Source organism: Neoarius graeffei, chromosome 18 (genome assembly GCF_027579695.1).
Source record: "Neoarius graeffei isolate fNeoGra1 chromosome 18, fNeoGra1.pri, whole genome shotgun sequence".
Classification (NCBI taxonomy): domain Eukaryota; kingdom Metazoa; phylum Chordata; class Actinopteri; order Siluriformes; family Ariidae; genus Neoarius; species Neoarius graeffei.
The window spans coordinates 41280571-41301141 of NC_083586.1; the positions used below are offsets into that span (position 1 = coordinate 41280571).

General features: G+C 44.1%; 1 protein-coding gene across 1 annotated transcript in view; it reads right to left on the reverse strand.

Annotated features, from left to right (window-relative positions):
• Positions 1-20571, reverse strand: part of cfap58 (cilia and flagella associated protein 58) — a 370653-nt gene that overhangs the window by 256141 nt on the left and 93941 nt on the right. Inside the window, exon 9 of the mRNA XM_060898284.1 lies at positions 8318-8509. Within this exon, the coding sequence (XP_060754267.1) occupies positions 8318-8509 (192 nt within the window). The remainder of the gene's footprint in view (positions 1-8317; positions 8510-20571) is intronic.

Genomic DNA, 20571 nt, shown 5'->3' on the forward strand with positions numbered 1-20571 from the left:
GCCTTGGGTCCAGTCCCTAAAAAGTCTTCTCCAATTCGCTCCATGACTTCCTGACCTGAAGTTGAAACTGGCATGTTGGGTTGAGCATTACAGCTCTAATTATGCTCAACCATTTGTGGCCAATGTGCTGGCAATAACTGCTGCAGTCCATGATCTTCCTCCTATAGAAAGACTAGATGAGGACATTACTATCAAGGAAGTCAAATCTGCCATCAAAACACTCAAAAACAACAAGTCTCCTGGAGCTGATGGCCTCTTCTCTGAGGTTTTTAAGGCTGATGGTGACCATGCAGACTGCAATAAATGCAGAGGGATATATCTACTCAACCTCACCAGCAAGATCTTTGCCTATATTATTTTACCACAGCTACAGATCTGTGCTGAATGTGCTCTCCCCGAAAGCCAGTGTGGCTTTTGTGCGGGTCGCTCCACAGGAGATATGGTGTTCTGTGTACATCAACTGCAGGAAAAGCATATTGAACAAGGTAGACCTCTATACCTGACATTTGTAGATCTGACCAAGTCCTTTGATTAATTGAGCTAATCTAGCCTCTACGGTATCTCATCTTGCAGCAACTTGGCTGTCCCTCCAAACTATTGAAGGTGATCATTGAGTTCCATGACAGTATGAAGGCAACTGTGCAGTTTGATAGCACTCGCTCTGATGAGTTCCAGATAGAGAGTGGCATAACAGGGATATGTTCTTGCCCCTACCCTCTTCAGATTTTTTTTCCTGCTCTACTGCATCATGCTTTCCCTGAGGACTCTGGTACCCTTCCACATAGGCACAGCAGTGGGAAGCTGTTCAGTTTGGCAAGACTGCGGGCCAAGACTAAGATTCAGCACACCATGGGTGGCACAGTGGTGTAGTGGGGGTGGCATGGTGGTGTAGTGGTTAGCACTGTCATCTCACAGCAAAAAGTTTCTGGGTTCAAACCCCACAGCCAGTGGGGGCCTTTCTGTATGGAGTTTGCACGTTCTCCCGTGTCTGCGTGGGTTTCCTCCAGGTGCTCCGATTTTCCCACATGCAGATTAGGTAAAAATACCCAGCCACTGGGGTTGCACAAGCCAGTGCATACTTCCCAACCCTGGAAAGATTGGGGAGGGTTGTGTTAGGAAGGACATCTGGTGTAAAAATCTATGCCAAAGGGGTTGAAAATCAGTTGGGGCTTTGCCCTGTATTCTTCCCCTGTCACAAACTATGTGACAAATTAAACTCTGATACATGAGTTGCTTTACGCAGATGACTCTGCCTTCATGGCTCACTCAGAGTAAGACCTACATCATCTCTGCTCATTATTTGCTTCTGCATGTGAAGAGTTTAGCATGAGGATCAGCTTGAAAAAGACAGTTGTCCTTGCTCAACCTGCAATCCTGCAACATTTTTTTTTCCATCAATAACACCACTCTCTCTCCACTGGACAAATTCACATAAGGGTTCTATAGTCTCTAACAGTCACTGCCTCAATCCAGAGCAGGAGATATGTATTGGAAGGGCTTCCACGATGTTTGGTAAACTAAGCAAGTGCATCTGTAGCAATAAGAATCTCTCATTGCTCCTCAAAGTTCATGTTTACCATGCATGTATGCTAAGTACCCTTCTGTATGCAAGTGAGACTTCGACATATCATAGGCGTGAACATCATCTAAACAGCTTCCATTTTTGCTGTCTTCAATCCATATTCAGTGTATGCTGGCAGGACCGTGTCCCGAACTCTGTTGGGCTCGAGAGAACAGGTTTCAGTGATCTTTACACCATCCTGTGTCAACATCATCTCCACAGGGCTGGTCATGTTGATCGAATGGATGACGCTTGTATCCCTACAACCTTGTAGTATGGTGAGCTGGCTAATAATTCACGCCAACAAGGATGTCCCTGCCTCTGTTTCAAGGATGTCCTCAAAAGGAACCTTAAAGCCTTTGATATCAACCTGGATAGTTGGGAAGCAATTGCTAGCGACAGATCCCAGTGGCGCACAACACTGAACAGTGGATGCCAAGTCTCTTGTGAAGCCTATATGTTATTTCTGCAGGAGAGACGCTCTAAGCGGAAAGCAGTTCATCAGTTACAATGTGGGCAGACATAAGAAACATATGAACATACCAACAGATCTGTGTAGTGTCCAGCAAGTAGTAAAGGGTGCACAAGTAATATTTTACTAACCCTGCTGAAAAGTCCAGTTTAGTCTGATCAACTACCAGCTGCTGAGCTGTTGAATCCATCTGTGCCAGCTGGTAAAATATTTTCTGGCTTTCTTATTACTTCAATAATGTTTACTTTCCAATTGCCTTATTATTAAGTAATCTGCAGTGTAGTATTATTAGCTATAATTCAGAAACTGTTTCTCTCTACCAGCACTTGCCAGCTGGTCTACAAGGCTGACGATCTCTGCATTTATTTATTTATTTGAAACTGATAGCTGGTCAGACTAAGTTGCATTTCTCAGCAGGGCAGTGAAAGGAAACAACAACAACAACAACAACAACAAAAGGAAAAAGGAAAAAAAACACAAAAGTTACTGATCATTATAAATGCTCACACAAAGACTCCTTAAGTGACAGCATGTTAATCTTAATCTTTTCATTTTTAAGCATAGACTCTAGAGCAGGGGTCACCAAACTACGGCCCGCGGGCCAGATCCGGCCCGCCACCCCCCTTTGACCGGCCCCCCAGCCCCTCTGCCCCCTATCACTTGAACTGGCCCTATGAGGCAACCCCCAAAAGTGGTCATGGCCTATTTTTTTTAAATTGCTTTTTGGCAAATAATAACATGTCTGCATCTTGTATTTTGTTGATTTTATCAATTAAAATTGATATTTAGTTATAAAATGAACTATTCATATTTTCCGCATTTTCGTCATATGCTCGCGATCAAGCAGTGACAGGCAGCGCATGCGCAGAGAACTGTCAGTGTTCAGGACAGCAAAATGGCTAGCGGTCAGCGAAAAGCCGACAGAGAGTGCAGAGTTTTTAAAGAACAGTGGACCACCGATTATTTTTCCTTCAGTGTAAGGACCGTGCAGTTTGTCTTGTATGTAAAGAAAGTGTGCCGGTTTTCAAAGAATATAATCTGCGTCGTCACTATGAAACCCGCCACAAAGCAGGGTTCGAATTATAAATTTGACCCTATGGGGGTCTCTATTTAAAAAAAAAAAAAAAGCAATGCATACTCGCTCTCCTGGACCAGCGCACTTTTGCGCACTGCAGTGCACAGCTTTCACACACAGGCGCGCGCATGCACGCACGCACGCACGCGCACACGGTGTTGCATATATATATATATATATATATATATATATATATATATATATATATATATATAGTTAAACAAATTATATATATATATATATATATATATATATATATATATATATATATAATATAATATATATATAGTTAAACAAAGGAAGATCGTTGTGAGATAGAGGACAAGTCTTCTTCGGACTTAACTTCACATTCGATTTCGCAGGCTGCAAATTTCAGTTTGCGCGCATAGTGGTGTGGTGGTGAAGTACAGCCGTACATGTTGCGGTTTAATAACACGTTCAATACAAAGTTATGGCTGCATGGTGATCGGAAATGAAATGAGTTTTATTTATATTTATATGGTGATATAGGCTATTCAAGCTTATTATGGTGATATATGACGTATTTGAGAGACTTCCACAGAAAATTAAGTTTGCTTCTTTCATGGGAGCCTGAGGGAATGGGAGCTCAGCTCCTATTGGCTCCCACGTAATTCGAACTATGCCACAAAGAGTATGCTAGTTTGCGAGGGCAAACAAGAGAAGACAGGATTCGGAGGATGAAATGCGGACTGGCTGCACAACAGAATGTATTCCTTCGCCAAACCCAGATCAACCAGGCTGCTGTCCGAGCTAGCTATAAGGTAGCTCACCTACTAGCTACCCATGGAAAGCCGTTTACTGATGGGGACTTTGTTAAAGTATGCATGCTTGCTGTGGCCGAGGAGGTGTGTCCCGACAAGAAGGATGCGCTCAACGCGGTGAGTCTCTCCGCACCTACTATGACCAGGCGAACCGAAGATTTGGGGGACAACGTGTATGACCAGCTGAATGAGAGAGCGTCAGAATTCGAGTTTTTTGCTTTGGCCATGGATGAGAGCAATGACGTGCAGGACACAGCACAACTGCTGTAATCTATTGATCTATTGCTCATATTATTATAATTTCACTGTTTTTTAAAATGTATTTATTTTATAGGCCTATTTATTTGACCTTTATTAAGTGCTGCATACAATTATTATTAATATTATTAATAATATCAACAGGCTTACCTACAATTTATAATTTTCCACTCACCTTTGCCAGTGTCAATCACCTCAACTAGGCAGATGTTTCTTACCTTGACAGCTTTGATGTTATTTTTATTAGAAAATAAATAAATGGAATATCTGTGGTATTTCAAATTAAAACAAAGTGTGAAGACTCGATTACTACTTTTGCAAACCACTAGTAAAGATAAACAAATATGTGCCAGGAATCAAGTGTTGATATAGTAGTATGGATATAGTAGTATGGATATAGTAGTGGGGATATAGTAGTGGGGGATATAGTAGTGGGGGGTATAGTAGTGTGGGTATAGTAGTGGGGATATAGTAGTGTGGGTATTGTAGTGTGGGTATAGTAGTGGGGGATATAGTAGTGTGGGTATAGTAGTGTGGGTATAGTAGTGTGGGTATAGTAGTGTGGATATAGTAGTGGGGATGGCCGTGCCAGGCTAGTAATCTCTACTACACAATGAGGCCTGCTGGTGGTCATATTTGTCTGGGTTATACAATTCTATGTGATATAGCTGACCCGACCCCGGCCCCCATCACAGTCAGGAACGACAATGTGGCCCCCAGAGAAAAAAGTTTGGTGACCCCTGCTCTAGAGTATTGTTCATACAAGTATCTGTGAACTGTTACTGTAGAAAAAATATACTAGCATGAGAGCATTAATATAAACCTATCATTTATGGACATTATACAACAACCATGCTGTTATATGTCCCTTTCCAACCCTTCAACTACTTTTTTCATCTTTTTTTTTTATGTTACATAAGTTAGAAGAAATAAAGTGGAAATCTGATACAGGAACTCACTTATATATATATATATATATATATATATATATATATATATATATATATATATATATATATATGAGAGAGAGGATATTACACAGTGGCGCAAAGATCTGAAGATTATCTTTGAGTGGTGAAGGTGTACATCACTAAGTGAAGTGAACGAGTGATATATTTTTAAACACGAGATTTCAATTTTGAACCGGTTTGCCATTTTGACAACACGCATCTAATCAGTAGGAAAACACTGGGGGTGATGTCATCAGAGTGAAATATCAGGAAATATGTCACTCAGGCCTTTTTCATATGAAAAAGGGTTTTATATATATATATATATATATATATATATATATATATATATATATATATATATATATATATAAACCCTTGTTAATGTTGTAAACAGTAGCACTGACAAATATGTCTCTGGGCAGTCATGGTTAGGTGTGAGATATGTTATATTCATTAACATACCTGTATTCACAATGCCAGTATAATTTGTTACAGCAAGGCTTTTTAGAAGAAGTAACTGATCATGCCTGTGTCTGATTCATTATACAATTCTCATGACCTTTATGTCCCTAGCATAAGACAATGTTGAGCAAGAAAATGTAGTCTTCAGTCATTCTCACATGGCAGAACTCTGTGTGTGTGTGGGTGTGTGTGTGTGTGTGTGGGGGGGGGGGGGGGGGGGGGGGTGCTAAATTTTTACATCTAATTGCAAAAATTCACATTACTTGTTAGTTAGCCATGAAAACAAAATAATGATAGCTTTCTATCAGCTCATAAAGCACACAGATCTTCCTTCCCTAAAGATAAAAATAATAATAATAATAATAATTCACATTGTTTCAGAAAGCTAGCCTTTGCAGAACAATCCAGCAAACACTGGGTTTACTTTTATAAATGTTTTGTTTAGTTCAGCAAATATTATATTCTTGCTAATATGCAGCATGGCAGCTAACTTTGGCTGCATCATAAGACACTGTTTTATCAAACAAGCTCATTTAACAGACAAAACTCTGTCAGACTAGTTCATTTACCACACTGCTTCATCAAACTAGCTCAATGTATAGTCAGACTAGTTAGTTAACGCACAATGCTTAATCAAACGAGCTCATATCTCACACACCAATTAATCATTAGCTTGTTTAGCCTACCAATTAGTCAAACTAGCTGATTTAACATTCTGCTTAGTCAAACTAGTTCATATCTCACACACCAATTTTTCAAACTACCTTGTTTAACACACTGCTTAGCCAACTAGCTCATTTATCTACAACCCCGATTCCAAAAAGTTGTGACAAAGTACAAATTGTAAATAAAAATGGAATGCAATGATGTGGAAGTTTCAAAATTCCATATTTTATTCAGAATAGAACACAGATGACATATCAAATGTTTAAACTGAGAAAATGTATCATTTAAAGAGAAAAATTAGGTGATTTTAAATTTCATGACAACAACACATCTCAAAAAAGTTGGGACAAGGCCATGTTTACCACTGTGAGACATCCCCTTTTCTCTTTACAACAGTCTGTAAACGTCTGGGGACTGAGGAGACAAGTTGCTCAAGTTTAGGGATAGGAATGTTAACCCATTCTTGTCTAATGTAGGATTCTAGTTGCTCAACTCTCTTAGGTCTTTTTTGTCGTATCTTCCGTTTTATGATGCGCCAAATGTTTTCTATGGGTGAAAGATCTGGACTGCAGGCTGGCCAGTTCAGTACCCGGACCCTTCTTCTACGCAGCCGTGATGCTGTAATTGATGCAGTATGTGGTTTGGCATTGTCATGTTGGAAAACGCAAGGTCTTCCCTGAAAGAGACGTTGTCTGGATGGGAGCATATGTTGCTCTAGAACCTGGATATACCTTTCAGCATTGATGGTGTCTTTCCAGATGTGTAAGCTGCCCATGCCACACGCACTAATGCAACCCCATACCATCAGAGATGCAGGCTTCTGAACTGAGCGCTGATAACAACTTGGGTCGTCCTTCTCCTCTTTAGTCCGAATGACACGGCGTCCCTGATTTCCATAAAGAACTTCAAATTTTGATTCGTCTGACCACAGAACAGTTTTCCACTTTGCCACAGTCTATTTTAAATGAGCCTTGGCCCAGAGAAGACGTCTGCATTTCTGGATCATGTTTAGATATGGCTTCTTCTTTGAACTATAGAGTTTTAGCTGGCAACGGCGGATGGCACGGTGAATTGTGTTCACAGATAATGTTCTCTGGAAATATTCCTGAGCCCATTTTGTGATTTCCAATACAGAAGCATGCCTGTATGTGATGCAGTGCCGTCTAAGGGCCCGAAGATCACGGGCACCCAGTATGGTTTTCCGGCCTTGACCCTTACGCACAGAGATTCTTCCAGATTCTCTGAATCTTTTGATGATATTATGCACTGTAGATGATGATATGTTCAAACTCTTTGCAATTTTACACTGTCGAACTCCTTTCTGATATTGCTCCACTATTTGTCGGCGCAGAATTAGGGGGATTGGTGATCCTCTTCCCATCTTTACTTCCGAGAGCCGCTGCCACTCCAAGATGCTCTTTTTATACCCAGTCATGTTAATTACCTCTTGCCAATTGACCTAATGAGTTGCAATTTGGTCCTCCAGCTGTTCCTTTTTTGTCCCTTTAACTTTTCCAGCCTCTTATTGCCCCTGTCCCAACTTTTTTGAGATGTGTTGCTGTCATGAAATTTCAAATGAGCCAATATTTGGCATGAAATTTCAAAATGTCTCACTTTCGACATTTGATATGTTGTCTATGTTCTATTGTGAATACAATATCAGTTTTTGAGATTTGTAAATTATTGCATTCCATTTTTATTTACAATTTGTACTTTGTCCCAACTTTTTTGGAATCGGGGTTGTAACTAAACAGTGTATAAAACAGCTTTTCTCTAAATGATGGTGTTTTAGTATCTGTATTCAGATACACATCATAAGATGAGTTTGGGTTTTTTGGCTTTGGAAATGAATAGGGGAAAAATCATTTTCACCAGAATAATTGTGGATGTCACTTTTAATTAAAATATGTCTGTAGGAAAGAGACAATGCGTGCTAATGGGCTGAAACCTTGACTGATGTCTCATGTGGATAGCAACGGTTGCTAAGCAGAGGTTTGGGACTCGACATCTCTGTGGATGTGTATACTATAAGAAAGTATGGTTATGTTCAACCCTGTGTCTGCATTTGATTGTGTGTCTGTGTGTTACCTTCTGTGTGAGCTCGCTAGCTTCATTAATGTAGCGGTCCCGCTCCTTTTCCAGCTGAAAAATGATCTTGCGCTGCTTCTGTGCCTCATCTCGGTAGTTGAGAATTTCCTGATCCAATGTCTTCTTTGACTGCTCATGCAGCTTCACCAAGTTTAACTGCTTCTCAGTGGCATTTGCCGCCTTGATCATATTCTACACACACACACCCACACACACACCAAGTCAATCAGAAAGATGCTCTATTGCTACAATAAAAAAAAGTAAAGCTTATTTTGTGAGTGGTGTCATTTTAAAAGATCAGCTTTAATTGCCCACTTGGATGAAATGAAGGATATATTTTCATCTCTGATGCTTTAGTGTAAAATAGATGAAGAGGGTAGACTCAGATGTACAGCCAATTTCAGCAGCCAAGTCTGCGTGAAAATAAGTGTATATTGTATGTGTGTGCATGTGGGAGAAGGCAGCGTTTTTCCAATCCAATTAAATATGAATGGCCACTCATCTCCATATCTCCAATAACACCGCAATATTCTGGAGATCAGCGGCACAGGAAGCTACTCAATTGTGAATTGCACTTCATTTTTATAACTATGTTAATTGAGCAAATTGCAGCTTAGGGGTGGGAAAGTATGAAGAATTCACAATGTGATAACTTGATATGATTGTTTCTGAGTGTGCCACGCTATCCGTTTGCACACAGCAGCAGTGTTAGATGTGTTCCTTGAATTGATTAAAGGTAGACAGCCTTTCGATTTCATAAAATCGGTGAAATTTAGTTCCCTCAGAAATTTGGTGATTGTGATCTATGTTTATTTCTTTAATATCTCACAAAATATGAGGCCATTCTGTGGCTGGGAAGTTATTTAATTTGAGGGGATTCCCTAGCAAATAATGGGCATGAAATTGCTCGCTTCGCACAGTCAAGCAGACAGAGGAAGTCCATGTGCGCAGGCACAGGTTTACCTTCCTCTGCTTCTTTTGGGTTTTACGGCAGCTGGCATACACAGTGTTGCATTACTGCCATCTACAGGTTTATCTTTGACCGTGCACTAACGGTTACATCATTCTGTCGTTAAACAAACAACTGATCACACCAAGGTGCTCGCTGACCACCGATATTTATTAGTTTGGTCCTGTGTTTCCTTTCCTTCGCAACATAACATTTGAACAGAATGGACGGAATGGACAGATATGGACGAGCGGTGTGGACGTGCAAAGACTGCGTCTGGAAAGACCAAACAATTTATATCTTATCGACATTCGGCTCCCTGAGACAGCACCGGCCTCGGTTAAGGCCGTTGCTGAGGCAACATTTCCCCCTGAAGGTCACTGCTGGGAGACACTCTCGCATTCCTTCTCCAACTTTCCATGGTCGCCATTTTCATCCCCAGTGTGACAAGCGGGTGCGTGACCAGCACCTTCATGGCTGCAGGAGCGGACGGCTGCTTGCTTGCGCTGGGTTACCTCTACCTCCTCCCCCTTACCCCCCACCCCTGATTGCCCCCTCTTTCCCCCCTTCCCCCCCTCAAGTCCCGTGTTTAAAGTGTACTTGTGTTATTTTGTGCTTATGTGCAAAGGTTTTTTTTAATATTCCCACACTGTACTCCTGACAGGAGCATAGTGTGTGGGGGGGGGGTTCTTTTTTTCCTTATCTCTCCTCATGTTGTGTTTCCTTTTCTTTTATCCCTGTCTTCCTGTCCTGTTCCCCCTCTGTAAGGACAGGTTGATGGTCAATTTCACTGGCAACAGTGATAATAAAGGGTTCATTCATAATGTCTTTTCTTCTCACTTTCCGTTACTGTAGTTGGTCTTTCACGTTTCGTTCGCACACTCACATCCTCCATTTTTCTCTCCTGTTTCAAATTTGGATCCCACAATACCTTCCATGAATGGAGAAAGCCCACCACATGATGCTTGGTATAATATCTTAAATTTAGGGCCATGTGGCCCTAAATGTATTAATTGGTCCAATTTTATTAGGTTATTTTAAAAAATAGAAGTCTGTGATTCAAATTCAGTAGCTTTCGGTCCACTAAACAAAAATTATTGGGTGTCAGGGAAAATTATTTTTATGTCCAACATGTGGCGCACCCAAGTAGGTGACTACAGGTTTTATGTATTATTTGTTTATTTACTGCATTTGTATTTTTATCTTCTTCATCTAGAACGGCACTATGCCTAGTAGGACTTTTATTTTCAATTATTATTACTCTAGAACGGCCTAGTGCCTAGTAGGAACATAAGCGCGTGACACGGGAGGAGCAGTTGCATCCGGGTTGCTAAGGGGGCAGACCACCGCTTTCCCCTCAGATGCACTTTGGATGAAGAACTGGAAAGCAGCAGCCTGTGCCATCTCCTTATTTTATCCACCTGTTTTACAGGTTAGTACTGGGTAAAACCCCCTGCCCGTGTTATGGTGTTTGCAACTCATGACTGATGTTTGTTTGATAACTTCTTTTTGTGTTATTTTGAACTTTTAAGTATAAAAGTTATATTAGAAAGTTTGCCATCATATGAAGCGGCTAGCTGAGGTAAACGTTCAGCTGCTGTCTCGCGAGCTATCTGTGGCGGCAAACTGAACCGCTTCAGATGGTTAGCTGCCGTCTTTTAGCTAACTGGATCCTTTGAGATCCTATTGACATTCACATAGCTAACTGCTAACATAGCGTTGTGAGCTCCCGGACACTATTTTTAAGACATGGTTATTTCACGAAGTTTAATGAGTATAAGTAAGTTCACCCACTGCTGTTATGAAACGGATATTTTATGATGTTTGATGAGTATAAATAAGTTAAGACACACTGGTTATAAGACACAGAATTTGACGAAATTTCAAGTGTATAAATAGATAAATACACACTGGTCATAAGACACGATCTCATCTCATCTCATTATCTCTAGACGCTTTATCCTGTTCTACAGGGTCGCAGGCAAGCTGGAGCCTATCCCAGCTGACTACGGGCGAAAGGCGGGGTACACCCTGGACAAGTCGCCAGGTCATCACAGGGCTGACACATAGACACAGACAACCATTCACACTCACATTCACACCTACGGTCAATTTAGAGTCACCAGTTAACCTAACCTGCATGTCTTTGGACTGTGGGGGAAACCGGAGCACCCAGAGGAAACCCACGTGGACACGGGGAGAACATGCAAACTCCACACAGAAAGGCCCTCGCCAGCCACGAGGCTCGAACCCAGACCTTCTTGCTGTGAGGCGACAGCACTAACCACTACACCACCGTGCCGCTCTAAGACATGATTATTTTGATAAAATATATGAGTATAAATAGGTATATTGATACAAGGAATAGTATTTTGTAAAGTATGAAGACTGAATATGTTAAGAAACACAGTTTTGATATAACAGTTATCTTATAGTAATGAACTGAATCTTTCTCAGAATTTTGCTACTTTGTGGAATTCTATTCAGTATGAATGTTTAGTGAGGTGGTTTGTTAGGCAGCTACAGGTAGCCTTCACTTAAATACACTGGAATTTCCATGTTATTGCACTATTCAGTCATAGTGGCCTATTCTCACTGGTGTAAAGGTGAAAATGTGAATGTATGAATGGTTTTGGGATACATGAGCATATGTGTGTGGTGTTATGGAATGACAATATGAATGTATTTGTATGATATACATAAATATAATTTTAATGAGCATGTTTACTGCTGAAACACACAGACAAGAATTATTGCACATAGATACTTTGACATGATTGTAAGTAAATAAATAGATGCACTTTGGATGAAGAACTGGAAAGCAGCAGCCTGTGTCTTCTTATTTTATCCACCTGTTTTACAGGTACTATCTTTATTACTGTGGTACCACGCTTGGGACCCGTAATAAACACTTGAAAAATCTGAAAGGCAGTACAGCTTTAAGAAAAGTGATACTTCTTAAATTAAGGATCATTTTTCAGCTTCAGTGCTTTTACCAAAACCCTGCAGAAATACAGCTTTTGTGTGCATTTTTGTATTACCACAATATTATCTCTACTATTACAATAAAATCTAATTGATACGTTGTAATATTAGATGTTGCAGCACTAAGCCTATTAGTTATGTGCCTCAACAAGTAAATTTCATGCATTTTTCATGTTTTAGTATTTAGTATATAATAGTGTTTCAGCGTGATCTATTTTCTACAGTTTACAGTGGTGCTTGAAAGTTTGTGAACCGTTTAGAATTTTCTATATTTCTGCATAAATATGACCTAAAACATCATCAGATTTTCACACAAGTCCTAAAAGTAGATAAAAAGAACCCAGTTAAACAAATGAGACAAAATATTATACTTGGTCATTTATTTATTGAGGAAAATGATCCAATATTACATATCTGTGAGTGGCAAAAGTATGTGAACCTTTGCTTTCAGTATCTGGTGTGACCCCCTTGTGCAGCAATAACTGCAACTAAACGTTTCCGGTAACTGTTGATCAGTCCTGCACACCGGCTTGGAGGAATTTTAGCCCATTCCTCCATACAGAACAGCTTCAACTCTGGGATGTTGGTGGGTTTCCTCACATGAACTGCTCGCTTCAGGTCCTTCCACAACATTTCGATTGGATTAAGGCCAGAACTTTGATTTGGCCATTCCAAAACATTAACTTTATTCTTCTTTAACCATTCTTTGGTAGAACGACTTGTGTGCTTAGGGTAACTGTCTTGCTGCATGACCCACCTTCTCTTGAGATTCAGTTCATGGACAGATGTCCTGACATTTTCCTTTAGAATTCACTGGTATAATTCAGAATTCATTGTTCCATCAATGATGGCAAGCCGTCTTGGCCCAGATGTAGCGAAACAGGCCCAAACCATGATACTACCACCACCATATTTTACAGATGGGATAAGGTTCTTATGCTGGAATGCAGTGTTTTCCTTTCTCCAAACATAACGTTTCTCATTTCAACCAAAATGTTCTATTTTGGTCTCATCCATCCACAAAACATTTTTCCAATAGCCTCTGGCTTGTCCACATGCTCTTTAGCAAACTGCAGACAAGCAGCAATGTTGTTTTTGGAGAGTAGTAGCTTTCTCCTTGCAACCCTGCCATGCACACCATTGTTGTTCAGTGTTCTCCTGATGGTGGACTCATGAACGTTAACATTAGCCAATGTGAGAGAGGCCTTCAGTTGCTTAGAACTTACCCTGGGGTCCTTTGTGACCTCACTGATTATTACACGCCTTGCTCTTGGAGTGATCTTTGTTGGTCGACCACTCCTGGGGAGGGTAACAATGGTCTTGAATTTCCTCCATTTGTACACAATCTGTCTGACTGTGGATTGATGGAGTCCAAACTCTTTAGAGATGGTTTTGTAACCTTTTCCAGCCTGAGGAGCATCAACAATGCTTTTTCTGAGGTCCTCAGAAATCTCCTTTGTTCGTACCATGATACACTTCCACAAACATGTGTTGTGAAGATCAGACTTTGATAGATCCCTGTTCTTTAAATAAAACAGGGTGCCCACTCACACCTGATTGTCATCCCATTGATTGAAAACACTTGACCCTAATTTCACCTTCAAATTAACTGCTAATCATAGAGGTTCACATACTTTTGCCACTCACAGGTATGTAATATTGGATCATTTCCTTCAATAAATAAATTACCAAGTATAATATTTTTGTCTAATTTGTTTAACTGGGTTCTCTTTATCTACTTTTAGGACTTGTGTGAAAATCTGATGTTGTTTTAGGTCATATTTATGCAGAAATATAGAAAATTCTAAAGCGTTCACAAACTTTCAAGCACCACTGTATGTGTAGGTACAGTACTGTGCAAGTCTTAGGCACGTGTAAAGACATGAGCAAAAAATGCCTTCAAGAATAATGCAATTTAATGTTTCTACATTACAAAATACTATAAACAACAGTAAACAGTATTAAATAAAACAAAATCAATATTTGGTGTGATGACCCTTTGCATTAAAACAAATAGTAGTATCTCAAGGACAATTTGTGCAGTTTTATAAGGAAATTAACTTTATTTTTATATGAAGTTTTAGGCCCCCGTCACACTTATTCGGAATTAGCAGGAATCAAGCAGAACCAGACGGAATGAAAACATTTTCAAAATTCGTGCCACATTCAGGTGGGAATTTCAAACTGACCAACATTCTTACAGCTTTGTAAGAATGCCGTTCGAATACTTAGAATGCGCTTTGAACCCGCCTCGAATGATTCTTGCACATTCCGGGTGTATTAGCTTTTGAATGCAGTTCAAATGTAGTTGGAACACAGTAGGAATACCGAGAATGCTGTTAGAATGCAGTAAGAATATTAAGAATGCACTTCAAATGCCGTACGAGGGTGGTTCGATTGCTGCCTGAATACCACCCAAAGTCTGGTCGGAATGCTAATAATAATGCACCTCAAATGCAGTCAGAACGCTCCCGGAATAGCCGCCGAATATGTTTCGAACGTCTAAGAATTCAAAGAGAATGCAGCTCGAATACTTAGAATGTACTTCGAATATCCCGGAATATTTCGAAATTCTTCGAATATACGAAGAATTTTCATTCCAATAGCATTCCGGCTCATTTGAGGCACATTCGGGACATTCTGGCAGGATTTTAAGTGGCTTGCCATTTCGATTTTTCCCTTGAACGTGATCAGAATGTTTCAAATGCTATTGGAATACCGTAAGATAGAATGCAGTCAGAATGCAGTTACTGTAGAAGACACTTCGAATGCCGTTCGATATTTATTTATTGCATGAGCAAAACATTCAGGCTGGCCACAAGAATGGGCCTGAATGTTTGGAATGCACTCAGAATAGGGATGGCAAAAACTGAAAAAATCTTGACCGACCACCGAGCCTCATTAGCCGGTTAAAGTCGGTTAACCTATGAGTTTAAACAGGGATGCAAACAGCGTGCCTTTTGGCGGATGCCGCCTTTTTCACGGCTGAATCGTGCAGATCCGATTTTTTTTAGGGGGGGCATTGGAGTGTCTGAATAATTTCATCAGAGTAAATTCTGTATTAAAATTACTAAATAAGCAAATGCCGTTACAGTCCATGAAACATAGGAAATATAAGCATGAGAAGAAAACAGTAAATCAGAAAGCTGCGCCCGTTTGCGCGGAAGCTGCACAAATGTGCGCAGCTTTCTGATTTACTGTTTTCTTCTCATACTCAGGGATCCCAGCAGTAATTGAAAAAAATAGAGGAATGTAAGAAACTATCAGCAGGGGTCAAGGGGGCTGCAAGCCCCCTGAAGCTGTTGAGATTTTAACATTTAAAGATGCTATAGAACACATTTTTTACATAGATTTAACATAGAAAAGCAACAGAATTTAACAATAATGTGTATCTATTTGATGGCATATTTTGTAATCAATGACATAAGTGGCAAAAAAAATTGTTATTTAGCTATAAAAATTAGATGAAAATGTAGCTTTGAAGAATATACTTCTTCTAACCCGGACACTGTTCCGCTATCTCTTTTATGGAAGATATCTTTTTTCCATGACATATTCAGGGCTGTGAAATTGTAAATAAGAAATCCGAGGAAAAGGGGGGGGGGGTCTGGGGGGCACAGACCCCCAGCATAAGCCGGGGGTCTGGGGCCCGCAGGGCCCCAGAAACCAAGCCATTTTAGGTGTTATATGGTTGTGGCAGCGGGGGCGTGGTCTAGCATCGGTCTGTGACAGGAGGGCGGAGTCGGGGAAGTTAAGTGGCAGAATCACTACACCTGTTGTTAATGTGTTTGTGTGTCTTCCCAGTGACCGCACCTTATTTAAGGAGAGAGAGTGAGAGCAGAGGGAGCTCTCTCCACAACCAGATGGCTGATGTGTGTGCGTGTGTCTGAGTGTGTGTTTGCAACTGAAAAGTGCAAATAAAAGAGAGTTTAGTGAGATCAGTTCTGTCCTGCCGTCCTTCTGTGCTCCACCCACCTACATGGACTGCTACAGTGGTGCCAAAACCAGGGATCTGAGCACAGAAGACAACAGCCCCATGGAGTCCTCCACCTTCGCTGACCTGATCCACGCCCTCGCCACGGCCCAACAGAGCCAGCACCAGGCGCTGCTCGCCCTCCGAAAGGAGCAAGAACAACGGTTCGAGGCCCTGGTGCTGGCGCAACAGGAAGATCGTCGGGCGTTCCGGCACCTCCTCGCGTCGGCGGGGTCCACCATCTCCACCGCCGCGGGCCCTTCCCCCCTCACCCTCACGAAGATGGGCCCGCAGGACGACCCCAAGGCATTCTTCACGCTCTTTGAGCAGGTAGCAGAGACCTTGGGGTGGCCGGTGGAACAGCGCGCGGCGCGCCTCCTCCCCCTGCTAACGGGAGAGGCGCAGCTGGCCGCGCTACAGCTCCCCGCCGACTGCTGGCTGGCCTACGCGGACCTTCGCCGGGCCGTCCTCCAGTGGGTGGGACGCACCCCAGAGCAACAACATCAGCGTTTCCGCGCTCTGCGCTTGGAGGAAGTCGGCCGGCCGTTCGCATTTGGCCAGCAACTCCGGGACGCCTGCTGGCAGTGGTTGAGGGCCGACAGCTGCGACGCCGAGGGACTCATCGACCAGGTGGTATTGGAACAGTTCATCGCGCGTCTACCAGCGGGAACCGCAGAGTGGGTCCAGTGCCACCGCCCGGGGTCGCTGGATCAGGCAATCGAGCTGGCGGAGGATCATCTGGCGGCTGTCCCGACGGCAGGACAGCAGACGACCTCTTCTCTCCTCTCTCTCTCTCTCCTCCTCCTGTGTCTTCTCCTCGCCCCATTCCCCCACCGCGGAGACGGGGGCCGGCGCCACCTCAGCCGGCCCGCCGCACCCGCGGTGCCCTTCCGTGTCTCCCTTCTGTGTCTGTCTCTCCTCCCCCTCAGGTGAGTGAGCCCCAGAGCACTAGTGCAGAGAGGAAGCCGGGGCCGGTTTGCTGGTGCTGCGGGGAACCGGGCCACCTCCAACAGCAGTGCTCGATAATGGATGTGGGCGCGGTGGTTCGGATCCCCAACGCGCCAGGAGCCGCCCTCGATCGGGCCGGAGTGTATCGCATACCAGTGAGTATCCAAGGGGATACATATCAGGCGTTGGTGGATTCTGGCTGTAATCAGACCTCAATCCACCAAAACCTGGTGCAAGACAAGGCATTGGGGGGAGCACAATTGGTGAAGGTGTTGTGTGTGCACGGGGATGTTCACAACTACCCTTTAGTGTCGGTCCACATTATTTTCAGAGGGGAAAAATTTATAGTGAAGGCGGCGGTTAATCCTCGCCTTACCCACTCTTTAATTTTGGGGACTGATTGGCCGGGATTTTGGGGTTTAATGACACACTTAGTAAAGAGTGGGTCCTGCCATTTGACAGGGGGAGGTCCCGGTGTCGCTTTGGCGGGAGCAGCTGTCACAGAGCCGTCTACGTCATCTCCGCGCCAGAGTGAGGAGCCGCCGGCTCCTCCTCTCTCTATTGGGGAATCCCTCGCAGATTTCCCATTAGAGCAATCGTGAGACGAGACTCTGTGGCATGCGTTTGACCAAGTGAGAGTAATCGATGGTCAAACGCTCCAGCCGAACGCCACCCTGTCCTTCCCCTACTTCGCGATTATGAAGGATAGATTATACCGAGTGACGCAGGACACTCAAACTAAAGAGCGAGTCACGCAGCTTTTAATTCCGAAGAGCCGCCGGGAATTGGTATTCCAGGCGGCTCACTTTAATCCCATAGCTGGACATTTAGGGCAGGATAAAACACTAGCCCGAATAATGGCCCGATTCTATTGGCCGGGGATTCGCGGCGATGTCCGTAGGTGGTGTACGGCATGCCGCGAATGCCAGTTAGTAAATCCAGCGGCCATTCCAAAAGCGCCTTTGCGCCCTCTACCGTTAATCGAGACCCCGTTCGAAAGAATTGGGATGGATCTCGTCGGGTCATTTTATCGGTCAACACGAGGGTACCGCTTTATATTAGTTCTGGTGGACTATGCAACGCGATACCCGGAAGCAGTGCCTCTTCGCAATATCTCAGCACGCAGTATTGCGGAGGCACTCTTACGCGTCATCTCCCGAGTTGGAATCCCGAAAGAGATTCTGACTGATCAAGGCACCTCATTTATGTCACGAACACTGAACGAACTGTATGGGTTATTAGGTATTAAGCCGATCCGCACCAGCATGTATCACCCACAAACAGACGGTTTAGTGGAACGGTTTAATCGCACCCTTAAAAACATAATTAAAAAATTTGTAAGTGAGGACGCGCATAACTGGGATAAATGGCTCGAACCCTTGCTCTTTGCAGTGCGAGAGGTCCCCCAAGCCTCCACGGGGTTCTCCCCGTTTTAATTATTATATGGGCGTAAGCCGCGCGGCATTTTAGACGTGCTGCGAGAAAACTGGGAGGAGGGACCTTCACCAAGCAAAAATGAAATTCAATACGTTATTGACCTGCACGCAAAACTCCACACACTCACACACCTAACCCAGGAGAATTTGCGGCAGGCCCAAGAACGGCAAACCCGCCTGTACGACAAGGGTACACGCCTTAGAGAGTTTGCACTGGGAGAGAAAGTACTCGTACTGTTGCCCACATTGAGCTCTAAATTAGTCGCCAAGTGGCAAGGACCCTTTGAGGTCACACGGCGAGTCGCGGACGTCGACTATGAGGTGAAGCGAACGGACAGGGGTGGGGCACTACAGATTTACCACCTCAACCTACTCAAACTCTGGAACGAGGAGGTCCCCGTGGCGTTGGTGTCAGTGGTTCCGGAGAAGGCGGAGCTGGAGCCAGAGGTTCAAAAAGGAACATTAGCATCACGTCCCTCTCCGGTCCCCTGTGGAGACCACCTCTCCCCCACCCAACTCGCGGAGGTTGCCCAGTTGCAGACCGAGTTTTCGGACGTGTTCTCACCCCTGCCCGGCCGCACTAACCTCATAGAGCACCACATTGAGACGCCCCCGGGGGTGGTAGTGTGTAGCCGCCCTTACAGGTTACCCGAACACAAGAAAAAGGTGGTTCAGGAAGAACTCGAGGCCATGCTCAAAATGGGCATCGTTGAGGAGTCCCACAGTGACTGGAGCAGCCCGGTGGTCTTGGTACCCAAGGCCGACGGGTCGGTCCGGTTCTGTATGGACTATAGAAAAGTCAACGCGGTGTCTAAATTCGATGCGTACCCAATGCCTCGTATTGATGAGTTGCTCGATCGGCTAGGCACGGCTCGTTTTTACTCGACACTGGATTTAACAAAGGGTTATTGGCAGATCCCCTTGACTCCATTATCCCGTGAAAAAACGGCCTTTTCCACACCGTTCGGCTTACACCAATTCGTCACACTTCCTTTTGGGCTGTTTGGGGTGCCCGCAACGTTTCAGCGGCTGATGGACAGGGTCCTCCGCCCCCACACCACCTATGCGGCCGCGTACTTAGACGATATCATTATTTATAGTAATGACTGGCCGCAGCACCTACAACACCTGAGGGCCGTCCTTAGGTCGCTGAGGCGGGCGGGTCTCACGGCCAACCCGAAGAAGTGTGCGATTGGGCGGGTGGAAGTACGGTATCTGGGCTTCCACTTGGGCAACGGGCAGGTGCGTCCCCAAATTAACATGACTGCAGCGATTGCGGCCTGCCCGAGGCCCAAGACCAAAAAGGGGGTGAAACAGTTCCTGGGGCTGGCTGGCTATTATCGTACATTTATACCTAATTATTCGGACGTCACCAGCCCGCTGACTGATCTGACTAAAAAGGGGGCACCAGATCCGGTCCAGTGGATGGAGCAATGCCAGCGGGCTTTTTCTAAGGTTAAGGCTGCACTGTGTGGGGGGCCACTTTTACACTCCCCTGACTTTTCTCTCCCCTTTAGGTTGCAGACGGATGCGTCGGACAGAGGGCTGGGGGCCGTTTTGTCCCAGCAGGTGGAGGGGGAGGATCGCCCCATCTTGTACATTAGTCGCAAGCTGTCGGTGCGTGAGGGGCGCTACAGTACCATCGAGAAGGAGTGCCTGGCGATCAAGTGGGCGGTCCTCGCCCTCCGCTACTACCTGCTGGGACACCCTTTCACCCTCTGTTCGGACCACGCGCCCCTCCAGTGGCTCCACCGCATGAAGGATGCCAATGCGCGGATCACCTGTTGGTATCTGGCACTCCAACCCTTTAACTTCAAGGTGATCCACAGGCCGGGGGCGCAGATGGTCGTGGCGGACTTCCTCTCCCATCAAGGGGGGGGAGTCGGCTGCGGGCCGGACGGCTGCCCGGCCTGAGTCGGGCGGTGGGGGTATGTGGCAGCGGGGGCATGGTCTAGCATCGGTC